A 19,946-nucleotide genomic window follows, 5' to 3' on the forward strand; every position below is an offset into this window, starting at 1 on the left:
TTATAAGGGATCAATGAGTTGCAGGTTTTCTCATTCACCCCTGTACTGTCATCAACAATCATGGCGCTTGCAAGTGTATGCGGGTTCGATTTCAAGGCAGGAAAATCCAAGCTGAGCTTGGGATTTGGGGAAGGCTTCGGTGGTCCATCGGCTGTGGATGCGCTTGCTGCTTCCCAGAGTTTTACTGTTCCCCAGGGCATTGACGTACGTTGTTTAGTGTGTATTCCACGAACCGGTTAAAAAAACTGTTTTGCACTGTCATCTCATTCTCACCCAGTGAGCCACTGTAAGTCTAAGTACTCTGCAGTTTTACTTAACTTGTACGCATTTCATTCTCTGTGTTACACTACAGTAAGCTTATACAGGTAATCTTGAACTTTAGTGTGTTAAATTCATAGCTCAAAATCCAGTGACATTATTTAGGCCTACTTATTTTTTATACAAGTCCATGTAATTGTAAGCAAGCCAAAGAACATTTGTCGTGAAATTAATTGACGGATTGAGCTCCAAACTTAAGCATAATTAATTAATTTGGTTGTTCAGTCGACGAAAATGCATCGAAAATGGCGTACGTTGTCAACCATGGGACATCATTAATCATTTACACGAAAGAGTTGTCTCCCTTGTTCGATCATGCGGATAATTCCTTTGACCCATGTAAACGAAATGCATTCGTACAGTTCATCGGAGTTCATTCCCTAACTTCAAAGGGATCTAAAATGACTTGTTATGATTACAAGTGCAGGTTCTACAAATTTGGAGACTTAAATGCCTCTGAATACACCCTTTCGGAGTCTCAGGCAAGAGCAAATCCCATTGAATGCTGGGAATGCAAATTGTACCAAACACGAGGTCTTCAGAAGAGGTACATTGCCGATTGCGTTCAAGTTTTCCCTCGTAAGCTCTTATCTCTGTGATATTTCTGTGGTTTTTGTCCCACGATAGTCACTGCTCTTTGTGTACCGGTACACTGCAGAGTGTTTGGTACAACGGAGCGCCCCCTGCCGCCAAAAATGTAACTAGCCGCGCATGCACACTCGAAACTCCGAAGGGGTGTATTATGAGCTATGAATTTAACATGCTAAAGTTCAAGATTACCCCTATACAAGTACAATTAAATTATACTCGCATGTTATACTTACGACGTATTTCAATAAACTTAGTTCTGTCTTTTTTTCCAGACCTGTTTTGTTAATTCAATATGTGTTTTTTTGTCAGTGTACGAGTGTGACACTGACAGTGTAAATCACTCAGACAGAAGGGGTCTAAGTCGACCAAAAGTGGGTGCATTCCCTGTGCACTTCCTCCAGGTGTTTATTTTACTGTGTACAGGGAATGCACCCGGGTGCAGTTCCTGTAGAAAATCAGATCACATTCATGATTTATTCTTGTGTCTTACGTGAGACTGCCATAAACAACCGAGTACTGTTTCACTTCGATTAGACTGAAGTATTGTATGGCTCTTGGAGCGAATGCAGGCTTTACTTCACTACACAGCAGGAGTTGAAACGTAACATGCGAGTCTTGTGACAGCACAGCGATACCGCAGGGTGCAGCCTGCAGGTCATAATGTGGCGTAATGCGTTGCGCTAACAGCGAAGCTGTCGCATCAGTTTTGTTATTAGGGTTCATTAGTTTTGACTAAAGTGAACATGCTATTTTCTTTGCGCTTAGGGGTGAATGTTTGTGGCGGAACGTTTCTAGATCAAAAACTTTTGGTAAAAACATTATTTTTGAGGGTGTAGCATTATTAGCAAAGTGTCACATGACCTCATACGAGACTCGAGAAAACCTACAGGACATGCACACGAGTGCATTCCCTGTATTATGTATACACTAATACAGGGAAAACACCTACAGGAAGTGTACCTACATGGAATACATCCACTTTTGCTCGACTTTGACCCCTTTTGCGTCATTCACTGATTCATTCATTTGTCGGCCTCTGTTTTGGGGCTGCATGCTACCGTGTTAGCACAGCTTGTCGTTTTTTTCATGGTGGATTGTTTCGTGTGCAGATTTCACAGAACTTGGCCCGCTTCACAGATGAGAAAAGTGACGTCAAGATCCACTTTGACCATGGAACCACGACCCTTGCTTTCAAGTTCAAGGACGGCGTCATTGTTGCTGTTGACTCCAGGGCTACTGCAGGACCATACATCGGTAAAGCGCATTCATCTTTGCTAGCAAGGCTGTCAGTTGTCACACGGAAATAATGGGAATTGGAGAGTTATGAAAATGTCAGTTGTCACACGGAAATAATGGGGATTGGAGAATGATGAAAATGTCAGTTGTCACACGGAAATAATGGGGATTGGAGAATGATGAAAATGTCAGTTGTCACACGGAAATAATGGGGATTGGAGAATGATGAAAATGTCAGTTGTCACACGGAAATAATGGGGATTGGAGAATGATGAAAATGTCAGTTGTCACACGGAAATAATGGGGATTGGAGAATGATGAAAATGTCAGTTGTCACACAGAAATAATGGGGATTGGAGAATGATGAAAGTGTCAGTGGAACCCCCCTTTTAAGACTACCTCCTTTTGAAGACCTTGCTGTTCAGACCTTGCTGTTCAGACCTTACTGTTCAGACCTTGCTGTTCAGACCTTGCTGTTCAGACCTTTCCGGTCAGACCTTACTGTTCAGACCTTACTGTTCAGACCTTACTGTTCAGACCTTGCTGTTCAGACCTTGCTGTTCAGACCTTACTGTTCAGACCTTGCTGTTCAGACCTTGCTGTTCAGACCTTACTGTTCAGACCTTGCTGTTCAGACCTTACTGTTCAGACCTTACTGTTCAGACCTTACTGTTCAGACCTTACTGTTCAGACCCCGTCGCGATATAACCCTTCGTCACGTTCGTGGTTGAAAACGACGTTAAACACCAAATAAAGAAAGAACTGTTCAGACCTTACTGTTCAGACCTTGCTGTTCAGTCCTTGCTGTTCAGACCTTGCTGTTCAGACCTTGCTGTTCAGACCTTGCTGTTCAGACCTTACTGTTCAGACCTTGCTGTTCAGACCTTGCTGTTCAGACCTTGCTGTTCAGACCTTACTGTTCAGACCTTACTGTTCAGACCTTACTGTTCAGACCTTGCTGTTCAGACCCCGTCGCGATATAACCCTTCGTGGTTGAAAACGACGTCAAACACCAAATAAAGAAAGAACTGTTCAGACCTTGCTGTTCAGACCTTTCCGGTCAGACCTTACTGTTCAGACCTTACTGTTCAGACCTTACTGTTCAGACCTTACTGTTCAGACCTTACTGTTCAGATTCTATGTCCTAGTTCTAAACCTCTGTAAATTTACCTCCATCTCAACTCCTTCCCTATCAAGACTTGATTTTCTTAGATTTTTGTCATGTCTTATAGGGGGGTGTGCGAACATTAAACTTCATTCCTGTAAAGAGTGTAGCCTGTAGGGCTGTTTTCTGTAAGAAATGGCACTAACAACTTATAAGGATAAGATTTCATATACTGGGGCTGTTTTCTGTAAGAAATGGCACTAACAACTTATAAGGATAAGATTTCATATACTGGGGCTGCTTTCTCCCTGGGGAAAGAGAGCTGCCATACAGTACGGCGCTACCATACAGTACGGCGCTACCATACAGTACGGCGCTACCATACAGTACGGCGCTACCATACAGTACGGCGCTACCATACAGTACGGCGCTACCATACAGTACGGCGCTACCATACAGTACGGGGCTACCATACAGTACGGCGCTACCATACAGTACGGCGCTACCATACAGTACGGCGCCACCATACAGTACGGGGCTACCATTCAGTACGGCGCTACCATACAGTACGGGGCTGCCATACAGTACGGCGCTACCAAATATTTTTGTCTAAGCTGAGGTGAGTGAAGATGTGGGGTGTGCTTGGTGTGTTTCAGCGTCACAGACGGTGAAGAAGGTGATTGAGATCAACCCCTACCTGCTGGGCACCATGGCGGGAGGAGCGGCCGACTGTTCCTTCTGGGAGAGAGTGCTCGCTCAGCAATGCAGGTACGTCATCTCGCTTACCTGACTTCAGATAGTTGACTGTGAAATGCTGGTTATGGCAAATTGTTTGACTGTGAAATGCTGGTTATGGCAAATTGTTTGACTGTGAAATGCTGGTTATGGCAAATTGTTTGACTGTGAAATGCTGGTTATGGCAAATTGTTTGACTGTGAAATGCTGGTTATGGCAAATTGTTTGACTGTGAAATGCTGGTTATGGCAAATTGTTTGACTGTGAAATGCTGGTTATGGCAAATTGTTTGACTGTGAAATGCTGGTTATGGCAAATTGTTTGACTGTGAAATGCTGGTTATGGCAAATTGTTTGACTGTGAAATGCTGATTATTTTTTTATTTTTTTCTGCAATCTTAATTTTTGTCATGGCTCTCCTCCGAAAGCGGCGTATGGCTGCCTAAATAGCGGGGTAAAAACGGTCATGCACGTAAAATTCCACTCGTGCAAACAACACGAGTGTACGTGGGAGTTTCAGCTCACGAACGCAGAAGAAGAAGAAGAAGTCATGACTCTGTGGTGTGTATTTAGAAGAAAAATTCCAGTTTTATTTTTGAAGACGTCTTTAATGGCAGAGTTTCACTTTACACACACAGAACTAATGATCTGACACTGTAGGACTCTGATATGGCTCTGCGTAGTCGGCTGGACGTTAAGCAACAAATAAACAAACAAACAAACAAACTGTAGGACTCAGTTTGTCATTTTGACCCGATTTTTGCTGATGTTGACTTTTTGTGTGAATGTGTGTGTTTCAGAGTGTATGAACTGCGGAACAAGACACGAATCTCTGTGGCTGCAGCCTCCAAGCTTCTGGCCAACATTGTGTATGACTACAAGGGCATGGGATTGTCTATGGTATGTCAGCTGGCCGTGGAATATTTTATGTAGTGTACATGGCTCTTTTGTGCTTGCGTTTTGTTGTTCTGTTCATTTGTTAGGTGTGGGCGGGGATGTAGCTCAGTCGGTAGCGCGCTGGATTTGTATCCAGTTGGCCGCTGTCAGCGTGAGTTCGTCCCCACGTTCGGCGGGAGATTTATTTCTCAGAGTCAACTTTGTGTGCAGACTCTCCTCGGTGTCCGAACACCCCTGTGTGTACACGCAAGCACAAGACCAAGTGCGCACGAAAAAGATCCTGTAATCCATGTCAGAGTTCGGTGGGTTATAGAAACACGAAAATACCCAGCATGCTTCCTCCGAAAAACGGCGTATGGCTGCCTAAATGGCGGGGTAAAAAACGGTCATACACGTAAAATTCCACTCGTGCAAAAAACACGAGTGTACGTGGGAGTTTCAGCCCACGAACGCAGAAGAAGAAGAAGAATTTGTTTGGTGTGTGTGTGTGGTGTTTTACATTATATCAATTTTCTGTATATATTTTCAAGAAGCACGGTCCATATTTTCCACTTATTTTGTGGAAGAATTTTGATTTAGACATGCACAGATTTGTGTTCATTTCACTCACAAAATGTTGTGAAGGTTTTAACAGTATGACTCCAAAGACAGCTTGCCAAACTGCATGTCAAGACTGAAAGACAGCTTGCCAAACTGCATGTCAAGACTGAAAGACAGCTTGCCAAACTGCATGTCAAGACTGAAAGACAGCTTGCCAAACTGCATGTCAAGACTGAAAGAGACGGTTGTTACATGTATACATCAACATGTCTTATGATACAGTTTGTTTTTCGCCGTGTAATTGTATCTATTTTTTTCAACTTTCAGGGTACCATGATTGTCGGCTGGGATAAGAGGGTGAGTTGATTATATTTTCATCTGAATAAAGGCTAAAGTGATGATTTCTTTTGTTTTTCTTCTGAATATGTTGTGATGGTGGACAGTATAATGCTGCATGCCTTGTGTATACTATTCATTTTGTCAAAGACAACAAATGAAAGTGAGCCCTTTTTCAAAAATTTACTTCTGATAAATAATCCACTTTGTTCATCTTCCAACACCACTTCCATGTTTTGAATGTGTTGAATGTCACTGACATAAGTTTGACACAGAAGGTGTTGAATGTCACTGACATAAGTTTGACACAGAAGGTGTTGAATGTCACTGACATAAGTTTGACACAGAAGGTGTTGAATGTCACTGACATAAGTTTGACACAGAAGGTGTTGAATGTCACTGACATAAGTTTGACACAGAAGGTGTTGAATGTCACTGACATAAGTTTGACACAGAAGGTGTTGAATGTCACTGACATAAGTTTGACACAGAAGGTGTTGAATGTCACTGACATAAGTTTGACACAGAAGGTGTTGAATGTCACTGACATAAGTTTGACACAGAAGGTGTTGAATGTCACTGACATAAGTTTGACACAGAAGGTGTTGAATGTCACTGACATAAGTTTGACACAGAAGGTGTTGAATGTCACTGACATAAGTTTGACACAGAAGGTGTTGAATGTCACTGACATAAGTTTGACACAGAAGGTGTTGAATGTCACTGACATAAGTTTGACACAGAAGGTGTTGAATGTCACTGACATAAGTTTGACACAGAAGGTGTTGAATGTCACTGACATAAGTTTGACACAGAAGGTGTTGAATGTCACTGACATAAGTTTGACACAGAAGGTGTTGAATGTCACTGACATAAGTTTGACACAGAAGGTGTTGAATGTCACTGACATAAGTTTGACACAGAAGGTGTTGAATGTCACTGACATAAGTTTGACACAGAAGGTGTTGAATGTCACTGACATAAGTTTGACACAGAAGGTGTTGAATGTCACTGACATAAGTTTGACACAGAAGGTGTTGAATGTCACTGACATAAGTTTGACACAGAAGGTGTTGAATGTCACTGACATAAGTTTGACACAGAAGGTGTTGAATGTCACTGACATAAGTTTGACACAGAAGGTGTTGAATGTCACTGACATAAGTTTGACACAGAAGGTGTTGAATGTCACTGACATAAGTTTGACACAGAAGGTGTTGAATGTCACTGACATAAGTTTGACACAGAAGGTGTTGAATGTCACTGACATAAGTTTGACACAGAAGGTGTTGAATGTCACTGACATAAGTTTGACACAGAAGGTGTTGAATGTCACTGACATAAGTTTGACACAGAATGTGTTGAATGTCACTGACATAAGTTTGACACAGAAGGTGTTGAATGTCACTGACATAAGTTTGACACAGAAGGTGTTGAATGTCACTGACATAAGTTTGACACAGAAGGTGTTGAATGTCACTGACATAAGTTTGACACAGAAGGTGTTGAATGTCACTGACATAAGTTTGACACAGAATGTGTTGAATGTCACTGACATAAGTTTGACACAGAAGGTGTTGAATGTCACTGACATAAGTTTGACACAGAAGGTGTTGAATGTCACTGACATAAGTTTGACACAGAAGGTGTTGAATGTCACTGACATAAGTTTGACACAGAAGGTGTTGAATGTCACTGACATAAGTTTGACACAGAAGGTGTTGAATGTCACTGACATAAGTTTGACACAGAAGGTGTTGAATGTCACTGACATAAGTTTGACACAGAAGGTGTTGAATGTCACTGACATAAGTTTGACACAGAAGGTGTTGAATGTCACTGACATAAGTTTGACACAGAAGGTGTTGAATGTCACTGACATAAGTTTGACACAGAAGGTGTTGAATGTCACTGACATAAGTTTGACACAGAAGGTGTTGAATGTCACTGACATAAGTTTGACACAGAAGGTGTTGAATGTCACTGACATAAGTTTGACACAGAAGGTGTTGAATGTCACTGACATAAGTTTGACACAGAAGGTGTTGAATGTCACTGACATAAGTTTGACACAGAAGGTGTTGAATGTCACTGACATAAGTTTGACACAGAAGGTGTTGAATGTCACTGACATAAGTTTGACACAGAAGGTGTTGAATGTCACTGACATAAGTTTGACACAGAAGGTGTTGAATGTCACTGACATAAGTTTGACACAGAAGGTGTTGAATGTCACTGACATAAGTTTGACACAGAAGGTGTTGAATGTCACTGACATAAGTTTGACACAGAAGGTGTTGAATGTCACTGACATAAGTTTGACACAGAAAGTGTTGAATGTCACTGACATAAGTTTGACACAGAAGGTGTTGAATGTCACTGACATAAGTTTGACACAGAAGGTGTTGAATGTCACTGACATAAGTTTGACACAGAATGTGTTGAATGTCACTGACATAAGTTTGACACAGAATGTGTTGAATGTCACTGACATAAGTTTGACACAGAATGTGTTGAATGTCACTGACATAAGTTTGACACAGAATGTGTTGAATGTCACTGACATAAGTTTGACACAGAATGTGTCGAATATCAGAAATGGTCAAACTGTCTCAGAGGTAGACTTGTATCCTTCAACAAGTTGAAGCAAAAACTGTTCTCAACTCTTATCTTTGCATGAGACGTGAAAACTGTTGTCAACTCTTATCTTTGCATGAGACGTGAAAACTGTTGTCAACTCTTATCTTTGCATGAGACGTGAAAACTGTTGTCAACTCTTATCTTTGCATGAGACGTGAAAACTGTTGTCAACTCTTATCTTGGCATGAGACGTGAAAACTGTTGTCAACTCTTATCTTTGCATGAGACGTGAAAACTGTTGTCAACTCTTATCTTTGCATGAGACGTGAAAACTGTTGTCAACTCTTATCTTTGCATGAGACGTGAAAACTGTTGTCAACTCTTATCTTGGCATGAGACGTGAAAACTGTTGTCAACTCTTATCTTGGCATGAGACGTGAAAACTGTTGTCAACTCTTATCTTTGCATGAGACGTGAAAACTGTTGTCAACTCTTATCTTGGCATGAGACGTGAAAACTGTTGTCAACTCTTATCTTGGCATGAGACGTGAAAACTGTTGTCAACTCTTATCTTGGCATGAGACCTGAAAACTGTTGTCAACTCTTATCTTTGCATGAGACCTGAAAACTGTTGTCAACTCTTATCTTTGCATGAGACCTGAAAACTGTTGTCAACTCTTATCTTGGCATGAGACGTGAAAACTGTTGTCAACTCTTATCTTTGCATGAGACCTGAAAACTGTTGTCAACTCTTATCTTTGCATGAGACCTGAAAACTGTTGTCAACTCTTATCTTTGCATGAGACGTGAAAACTGTTGTCAACTCTTATCTTTGCATGAGACGTGAAAACTGTTGTCAACTCTTATCTTTGCATGAGACGTGAAAACTGTTGTCAACTCTTATCTTTGCATGAGACGTGAAAACTGTTGTCAACTCTTATCTTGGCATGAGACGTGAAAACTGTTGTCAACTCTTATCTTTGCATGAGACGTGAAAACTGTTGTCAACTCTTATCTTTGCATGAGACCTGAAAACTGTTGTCAACTCTTATCTTTGCATGAGACCTGAAAACTACCCCGTTATCTCCCTTGTCTTCCTTCTCTGAATGATACACAAGTTTTGAGTTAGTAGTCATAATAATGTATATCGACGTCGTCGTGGAATTTTGCCGTAACTTATTTTAGACAGTTTTTCAGGAGAAGGCCCAAACTGATTATTTGTATTGTGAAAGTGTTTATATTTGTACCTGGTATGGATAGTAAGATGAAAGAATGTTAAATCATGTATTGTCCATCATGTATTGTCCATTGTGTATTGTCCATTGTGTATTGTCCATCATGTATTGTCCATTGTGTATTGTCCATCATGTATTGTCCATCATGTATTGTCCATCATGTATTGTCCATCATGTATTGTCCATCATGTATTGTCCATCATGTATTGTCCATCATGTATTGTCCATCATGTATTGTCCATTGTGTATTGTCCATTGTGTATTGTCCATTGTGTATTGTCCATTGTGTATTGTCCATCATGTATTGTCCATTGTGTATTGTCCATTGTGTATTGTCCATTGTGTATTGTCCATTGTGTATTGTCCATTGTGTATTGTCCATCATGTATTGTCCATTGTGTATTGTCCATTGTGTATTGTCCATCATGTATTGTCCATCATGTATTGTCCATCATGTATTGTCCATCATGTATTGTCCATCATGTATTGTCCATCATGTATTGTCCATCATGTATTGTCCATCATGTATTGTCCATCATGTATTGTCCATTGTGTATTGTCCATTGTGTATTGTCCATTGTGTATTGTCCATTGTGTATTGTCCATCATGTATTGTCCATTGTGTATTGTCCATTGTGTATTGTCCATTGTGTATTGTCCATCGTGTATTGTCCATCGTGTATTGTCCATTGTGTATTGTCCATCGTGTATTGTCCATCATGTATTGTCCATTGTGTATTGTCCATTGTGTATTGTCCATTGTGTATTGTCCATTGTGTATTGTCCATCATGTATTGTCCATCATGTATTGTCCATTGTGTATTGTCCATTGTGTATTGTCCATCATGTATTGTCCATCATGTATTGTCCATTGTGTATTGTCCATTGTGTATTGTCCATTGTGTATTGTCCATCATGTATTGTCCATCATGTATTGTCCATCGTGTATTGTCCATTGTGTATTGTCCATTGTGTATTGTCCATTGTGTATTGTCCATCATGTATTGTCCATTGTGTATTGTCCATCATGTATTGTCCATCATGTATTGTCCATTGTGTATTGTCCATTGTGTATTGTCCATCATGTATTGTCCATCATGTATTGTCCATTGTGTATTGTCCATCATGTATTGTCCATTGTGTATTGTCCATCATGTATTGTCCATTGTGTATTGTCCATTGTGTATTGTCCATTGTGTATTGTCCATTGTGTATTGTCCATTGTGTATTGTCCATTGTGTATTGTCCATCATGTATTGTCCATTGTGTATTGTCCATTGTGTATTGTCCATCGTGTATTGTCCATCGTGTATTGTCCATCATGTATTGTCCATTGTGTATTGTCCATTGTGTATTGTCCATCATGTATTGTCCATCATGTATTGTCCATCATGTATTGTCCATTGTGTATTGTCCATTGTGTATTGTCCATCATGTATTGTCCATTGTGTATTGTCCATTGTGTATTGTCCATTGTGTATTGTCCATCGTGTATTGTCCATCGTGTATTGTCCATTGTGTATTGTCCATCGTGTATTGTCCATCATGTATTGTCCATTGTGTATTGTCCATTGTGTATTGTCCATTGTGTATTGTCCATTGTGTATTGTCCATTGTGTATTGTCCATCATGTATTGTCCATTGTGTATTGTCCATCATGTATTGTCCATCATGTATTGTCCATCATGTATTGTCCATTGTGTATTGTCCATCGTGTATTGTCCATTGTGTATTGTCCATTGTGTATTGTCCATTGTGTATTGTCCATTGTGTATTGTCCATTGTGTATTGTCCATTGTGTATTGTCCATTGTGTATTGTCCATTGTGTATTGTCCATTGTGTATTGTCCATTGTGTATTGTCCATTGTGTATTGTCCATTGTGTATTGTCCATCATGTATTGTCCATCATGTATTGTCCATCATGTATTGTCCATTGTGTATTGTCCATTGTGTATTGTCCATCATGTATTGTCCATTGTGTATTGTCCATTGTGTATTGTCCATCATGTATTGTCCATTGTGTATTGTCCATTGTGTATTGTCCATTGTGTATTGTCCATTGTGTATTGTCCATTGTGTATTGTCCATTGTGTATTGTCCATTGTGTATTGTCCATTGTGTATTGTCCATTGTGTATTGTCCATTGTGTATTGTCCATCATGTATTGTCCATCATGTATTGTCCATCATGTATTGTCCATTGTGTATTGTCCATTGTGTATTGTCCATTGTGTATTGTCCATCATGTATTGTCCATTGTGTATTGTCCATTGTGTATTGTCCATTGTGTATTGTCCATCATGTATTGTCCATTGTGTATTGTCCATCATGTATTGTCCATCATGTATTGTCCATCATGTATTGTCCATTGTGTATTGTCCATTGTGTATTGTCCATCATGTATTGTCCATCATGTATTGTCCATTGTGTATTGTCCATTGTGTATTGTCCATTGTGTATTGTCCATCATGTATTGTCCATTGTGTATTGTCCATTGTGTATTGTCCATTGTGTATTGTCCATCATGTATTGTCCATTGTGTATTGTCCATTGTGTATTGTCCATTGTGTATTGTCCATTGTGTATTGTCCATCGTGTATTGTCCATTGTGTATTGTCCATTGTGTATTGTCCATCATGTATTGTCCATCATGTATTGTCCATTGTGTATTGTCCATTGTGTATTGTCCATTGTGTATTGTCCATCATGTATTGTCCATTGTGTATTGTCCATTGTGTATTGTCCATTGTGTATTGTCCATCATGTATTGTCCATTGTGTATTGTCCATCATGTATTGTCCATTGTGTATTGTCCATCATGTATTGTCCATCGTGTATTGTCCATTGTGTATTGTCCATTGTGTATTGTCCATTGTGTATTGTCCATCATGTATTGTCCATTGTGTATTGTCCATTGTGTATTGTCCATTGTGTATTGTCCATCATGTATTGTCCATCATGTATTGTCCATTGTGTATTGTCCATTGTGTATTGTCCATTGTGTATTGTCCATTGTGTATTGTGTATTGTCCATTGTGTATTGTCCATCATGTATTGTCCATCATGTATTGTCCATTGTGTATTGTCCATTGTGTATTGTCCATCGTGTATTGTCCATTGTGTATTGTCCATTGTGTATTGTCCATTGTGTATTGTCCATCGTGTATTGTCCATCGTGTATTGTCCATTGTGTATTGTCCATTGTGTATTGTCCATTGTGTATTGTCCATCATGTATTGTCCATTGTGTATTGTCCATTGTGTATTGTCCATCATGTATTGTCCATTGTGTATTGTCCATCATGTATTGTCCATTGTGTATTGTCCATTGTGTATTGTCCATCATGTATTGTCCATCATGTATTGTCCATTGTGTATTGTCCATCATGTATTGTCCATCATGTATTGTCCATTGTGTATTGTCCATTGTGTATTGTCCATTGTGTATTGTCCATCATGTATTGTCCATTGTGTATTGTCCATTGTGTATTGTCCATTGTGTATTGTCCATTGTGTATTGTCCATCATGTATTGTCCATCATGTATTGTCCATTGTGTATTGTCCATTGTGTATTGTCCATTGTGTATTGTCCATTGTGTATTGTCCATTGTGTATTGTCCATTGTGTATTGTCCATCGTGTATTGTCCATTGTGTATTGTCCATTGTGTATTGTCCATTGTGTATTGTCCATCATGTATTGTCCATTGTGTATTGTCCATTGTGTATTGTCCATCATGTATTGTCCATTGTGTATTGTCCATCATGTATTGTCCATTGTGTATTGTCCATTGTGTATTGTCCATTGTGTATTGTCCATTGTGTATTGTCCATTGTGTATTGTCCATCATGTATTGTCCATTGTGTATTGTCCATTGTGTATTGTCCATTGTGTATTGTCCATTGTGTATTGTCCATCGTGTATTGTCCATCGTGTATTGTCCATTGTGTATTGTCCATTGTGTATTGTCCATCATGTATTGTCCATTGTGTATTGTCCATCATGTATTGTCCATTGTGTATTGTCCATTGTGTATTGTCCATTGTGTATTGTCCATTGTGTATTGTCCATTGTGTATTGTCCATTGTGTATTGTCCATTGTGTATTGTCCATTGTGTATTGTCCATTGTGTATTGTCCATTATGTATTGTCCATTGTGTATTGTCCATCATGTATTGTGTATTGTCCATCGTGTATTGTCCATCATGTATTGTCCATTGTGTATTGTCCATTGTGTATTGTCCATCATGTATTGTCCATCATGTATTGTCCATCATGTATTGTCCATTGTGTATTGTCCATTGTGTATTGTCCATTGTGTATTGTCCATCATGTATTGTCCATTGTGTATTGTCCATCATGTATTGTCCATCATGTATTGTCCATTGTGTATTGTCCATTGTGTATTGTCCATCATGTATTGTCCATTGTGTATTGTCCATTGTGTATTGTCCATCGTGTATTGTCCATTGTGTATTGTCCATTGTGTATTGTCCATTGTGTATTGTCCATTGTGTATTGTCCATTGTGTATTGTCCATTGTGTATTGTCCATTGTGTATTGTCCATTGTGTATTGTCCATTGTGTATTGTCCATTGTGTATTGTCCATTGTGTATTGTCCATCATGTATTGTCCATCATGTATTGTCCATTGTGTATTGTCCATTGTGTATTGTCCATCATGTATTGTCCATCATGTATTGTCCATTGTGTATTGTCCATTGTGTATTGTCCATTGTGTATTGTCCATCATGTATTGTCCATTGTGTATTGTCCATTGTGTATTGTCCATCATGTATTGTCCATTGTGTATTGTCCATTGTGTATTGTCCATTGTGTATTGTCCATCATGTATTGTCCATTGTGTATTGTCCATTGTGTATTGTCCATTGTGTATTGTCCATTGTGTATTGTCCATTGTGTATTGTCCATCGTGTATTGTCCATCATGTATTGTCCATTGTGTATTGTCCATTGTGTATTGTCCATTGTGTATTGTCCATTGTGTATTGTCCATTGTGTATTGTCCATTGTGTATTGTCCATCATGTATTGTCCATTGTGTATTGTCCATTGTGTATTGTCCATTGTGTATTGTCCATTGTGTATTGTCCATCATGTATTGTCCATCATGTATTGTCCATTGTGTATTGTCCATCATGTATTGTCCATCATGTATTGTCCATTGTGTATTGTCCATCATGTATTGTCCATCATGTATTGTCCATTGTGTATTGTCCATTGTGTATTGTCCATTGTGTATTGTCCATCATGTATTGTCCATTGTGTATTGTCCATTGTGTATTGTCCATCATGTATTGTCCATTGTGTATTGTCCATCGTGTATTGTCCATCATGTATTGTCCATTGTGTATTGTCCATTGTGTATTGTCCATCATGTATTGTCCATCATGTATTGTCCATCATGTATTGTCCATCATGTATTGTCCATCATGTATTGTCCATCATGTATTGTCCATCATGTATTGTCCATCATGTATTGTCCATCATGTATTGTCCATCATGTATTGTCCATCATGTATTGTCCATCATGTATTGTCCATCATGTATTGTCCATCATGTATTGTCCATTGTGTATTGTCCATCATGTATTGTCCATTGTGTATTGTCCATTGTGTATTGTCCATTGTGTATTGTCCATTGTGTATTGTCCATTGTGTATTGTCCATTGTGTATTGTCCATTGTGTATTGTCCATTGTGTATTGTCCATTGTGTATTGACATCATGTATTGTCCATTGTGTATTGTCCATTGTGTATTGTCCATCATGTATTGTCCATTGTGTATTGTCCATCATGTATTGTCCATCATGTATTGTCCATTGTGTATTGTCCATTGTGTATTGTCCATTGTGTATTGTCCATTGTGTATTGTCCATTGTGTATTGTCCATCATGTATTGTCCATCATGTATTGTCCATTGTGTATTGTCCATTGTGTATTGTCCATTGTGTATTGTCCATCATGTATTGTCCATTGTGTATTGTCCATCATGTATTGTCCATCATGTATTGTCCATCATGTATTGTCCATTGTGTATTGTCCATTGTGTATTGTCCATCATGTATTGTCCATTGTGTATTGTCCATTGTGTATTGTCCATTGTGTATTGTCCATCATGTATTGTCCATTGTGTATTGTCCATTGTGTATTGTCCATTGTGTATTGTCCATTGTGTATTGTCCATTGTGTATTGTCCATTGTGTATTGTCCATTGTGTATTGTCCATCGTGTATTGTCCATTGTGTATTGTCCATTGTGTATTGTCCATCATGTATTGTCCATTGTGTATTGTCCATTGTGTATTGTCCATCATGTATTGTCCATTGTGTATTGTCCATCATGTATTGTCCATCATGTATTGTCCATTGTGTATTGTCCATTGTGTATTGTCCATTGTGTATTGTCCATTGTGTATTGTCCATTGTGTATTGTCCATTGTGTATTGTCCATTGTGTATTGTCCATTGTGTATTGTCCATTGTGTATTGTCCATTGTGTATTGTCCATCATGTATTGTCCATTGTGTATTGTCCATCGTGTATTGTCCATTGTGTATTGTCCATCATGTATTGTCCATCATGTATTGTCCATTGTGTATTGTCCATTGTGTATTGTCCATCATGTATTGTCCATTGTGTATTGTCCATTGTGTATTGTCCATCATGTATTGTCCATTGTGTATTGTCCATTGTGTATTGTCCATCATGTATTGTCCATTGTGTATTGTGTATTGTCCATTGTGTATTGTCCATCATGTATTGTCCATTGTGTATTGTCCATTGTGTATTGTCCATTGTGTATTGTCCATCATGTATTGTCCATCATGTATTGTCCATTGTGTATTGTCCATTGTGTATTGTCCATCGTGTATTGTCCATTGTGTATTGTCCATCATGTATTGTCCATTGTGTATTGTCCATTGTGTATTGTCCATCATGTATTGTCCATCATGTATTGTCCATCATGTATTGTCCATTGTGTATTGTCCATCATGTATTGTCCATTGTGTATTGTCCATCATGTATTGTCCATCATGTATTGTCCATCATGTATTGTCCATTGTGTATTGTCCATTGTGTATTGTCCATCATGTATTGTCCATCATGTATTGTCCATCATGTATTGTCCATTGTGTATTGTCCATCATGTATTGTCCATTGTGTATTGTCCATTGTGTATTGTCCATCATGTATTGTCCATTGTGTATTGTCCATCATGTATTGTCCATTGTGTATTGTCCATTGTGTATTGTCCATTGTGTATTGTCCATCATGTATTGTCCATTGTGTATTGTCCATTGTGTATTGTCCATCATGTATTGTCCATCATGTATTGTCCATTGTGTATTGTCCATCATGTATTGTCCATCATGTATTGTCCATCATGTATTGTCCATTGTGTATTGTCCATTGTGTATTGTCCATTGTGTATTGTCCATCATGTATTGTCCATCATGTATTGTCCATTGTGTATTGTCCATCGTGTATTGTCCATCGTGTATTGTCCATCGTGTATTGTCCATCATGTATTGTCCATGTATTGTCCATCATGTATTGTCCATTGTGTATTGACATCATGTATTGTCCATCATGTATTGTCCATCGTGTATTGTCCATCGTGTATTGTCCATCGCATTGTGGAGAATGTTAAATCATGTATTGTCCATCGCATTGTGGAAAATGTTAAATCATGTATTGTCCATTGCATTGTGGAGAATGTTTCTCATTGAGTATTATTTATTTCATCTAATTTCTCTAAAGCACAAAAACATGAAAATCACCAAGAATCGGGGTTACGCCAAAATTCCAGGACGACAACAATATGTTTGATCATAAGATTAATGTGAATGTTGGTGTGACCAGGGGCCCGGCCTGTACTACGTAGACAGCGATGGGGAGAGACTTGACGGCAGTGTGTTCTCCGTGGGCTCTGGCTCCGTGTATGCCTACGGTGTGCTGGACTCTGGCTACAAGTGGGACCTGGCAGTGGATGAGGCGTACGACCTGGGCAAGCGGGCCATCTACCACGCCACACATCGCGACGCTTACAGTGGTGGCGTTGTCAACCGTGAGTGTGCTACCGTTTGACTTGTCAGAAACGTGGTTTTTTTTCTCAGTAAGGAGTTATATGATGCTTGTTTGTTATTGAATTTCGTTGTGGCTTGTTACTTTTGTGCAACAACAACAAAGAAGTAGGCTAAAGTGTGATTGCAAAACTGTTATGATTCTCTGCTGAGGGAAAGATCTGAAAGAGGCAGACTGCCAACATACCAAAGTGAAGAATGAAAAAAAAAGGAAATGTTACTTGTTGGAAGGTTTAATTATTTACAAGATCAAATGTTTACAATTTATTGTTTGTCAGCAGTTAAAACCTTCCAAGAAGTAACTTTATTTGAGTTTTGATTCTCTGCTACGCTTGAGATGAACAACTTGTTCTCTTATAAAGTGTGGCCTGCGTCCACTTCATAGTCTGCGTCTCCTCGAGTGGACTGTTTTGTTGGTGCTTGATGCAGGCAGTAGAAGATCTGTGATATGGATATGCGAGATGATTTTACTGTCAAGCTTTGTGAATATTCCTTGAAATCACGCTGTGAGATATTGATATTCTGATTTCGTAAACAACCAGTAGATCAAATCAATAAATTGTTTGTATTGTCATTGATTAATCATTTTATAACTAATTTTCCATTTTTTTTGGAGTTTAGAAAACATGTTTCTTTGAATTTCCAGTCACAATACAAATTGAAATCTGTTTGTTCGCTCTTTATACAGTGATAGACCTGATTGTAAATAGTTTTTAACATGGAGCTTGCCATGTGAACTGAGAAACAAACAAAAACTTGCATCGGTGTCGAATAGCAAAATCAGCTGAAGAGACGATACAAAATAACAACCATTCAACCAACCATCTGTTGGTTTGCGTCATTGCACGTTTTAAGTAGCGGTATGTCTGTTGGTTTGCGTCATTGCACGTTTTAAGTAGCGGTGTGTCTGTTGGTTTGCGTCATTGCACGTTTTAAGTAGCGGTGTATTTGTTGGTTTGCGTCATTGCACGTTTTAAGTAGCGGTGTATTTGTTGGTTTGCGTCATTGCACGTTTTAAGTAGCGGTGTGTCTGTTGGTTTGCGTCATTGCACGTTTTAAGTAGCGGTGTGTTTGTTGGTTTGCGTCATTGCACGTTTTAAGTAGCGGTGTGTTTGTTGGTTTGCGTCATTGCACGTTGTAAGTAGCGGTGTGTCTGTTGGTTTGCGTCATTGCACGTTTTAAGTAGCGGTGTGTTTGTTGGTTTGCGTCATTGCACGTTGTAAGTAGCGGTGTGTTTGTTGGTTTGCGTCATTGCACGTTTTAAGTAGCGGTGTGTTTGTTGGTTTGCGTCATTGCACGTTGTAAGTAGCGGTGTGTCTGTTGGTTTGCGTCATTGCACGTTGTAAGTAGCGGTGTGTTTGTTGGTTTGCGTCATTGCACGTTGTAAGTAGCGGTGTGTCTGTTGGTTTGCGTCATTGCACGTTTTAAGTAGCGGTGTGTTTGTTGGTTTGCGTCATTGCACGTTTTAAGTAGCGGTGTGTTTGTTGGTTTGCGTCATTGCACGTTGTAAGTAGCGGTGTGTTTGTTGGTTTGCGTCATTGCACGTTTTAAGTAGCGGTGTGTTTGTTGGTTTGCGTCATTGCACGTTGTAAGTAGCGGTGTGTTTGTTGCAGTGTACCACACTGTTGGTTTGCGTCATTGCACGTTTTAAGTAGCGGTGTGTTTGTTGCAGTGTACCACACTGTTGGTTTGCGTCATTGCACGTTTTAAGTAGCGGTGTGTTTGTTGCAGTGTACCACACTGTTGGTTTGCGTCATTGCACGTTTTAAGTAGCGGTGTTTGTTGCAGTGTACCACACTGTTGGTTTGCGTCATTGCACGTTGTAAGTAGCGGTGTGTTTGTTGGTTTGCGTCATTGCACGTTGTAAGTAGCGGTGTGTTTGTTGCAGTGTACCACATGCGTGAGACGGGCTGGATCAAGGTGTCGCAGACAGACGTCCAGGAGTTGCACTTCAAATACAAGGCCGAGAAGAAATAATCATGCGTCTCGACTCGTCATCGCCTTCATTCATTACTGTCCAGGGCAAACTTTGCCCGTCTTGAAAGACTCAAATTTGTTTCATGTGTTTCATTTCGTGGTGTTTTTTTTTCTCATGATCTATGATGGAAGCTTTTCTTGTCGTAGCTTGGAGTGAAAGAAGTGCTGAAGATTATGTCAGTAAAAGTTTCCTTTTTGTGAAAAGCTCATGTTATGTTTTGTATTGTTGAGAAAGGAAGTCAGGCACTGAGCCTAGCAGTGTAAATCCCTATCCCTCCTTTTGTCTTTCTCTCC

At 39.4% G+C, this 19,946-nt stretch overlaps 1 protein-coding gene across 1 annotated transcript; it reads left to right on the forward strand.

Annotated features, from left to right (window-relative positions):
- The first annotated feature begins 33 nt into the window (after positions 1-33).
- LOC138959037 (proteasome subunit beta type-5-like) lies at positions 34-19,856 on the forward strand. Its single transcript, XM_070330402.1, has 7 exons — positions 34-204; positions 2,019-2,163; positions 3,907-4,018; positions 4,785-4,884; positions 5,749-5,778; positions 17,455-17,659; positions 19,564-19,856. Exons 1-7 carry the CDS (start codon positions 61-63, stop codon positions 19,650-19,652), a joined length of 825 nt encoding a protein of 274 aa, XP_070186503.1. The 5' UTR covers positions 34-60; the 3' UTR covers positions 19,653-19,856.
- The last annotated feature ends 90 nt before the right edge of the window (positions 19,857-19,946 follow it).

The sequence above is a fragment of the Littorina saxatilis genome, linkage group LG1 (genome assembly GCF_037325665.1).
Source record: "Littorina saxatilis isolate snail1 linkage group LG1, US_GU_Lsax_2.0, whole genome shotgun sequence".
NCBI classification, from domain to species: domain Eukaryota; kingdom Metazoa; phylum Mollusca; class Gastropoda; order Littorinimorpha; family Littorinidae; genus Littorina; species Littorina saxatilis.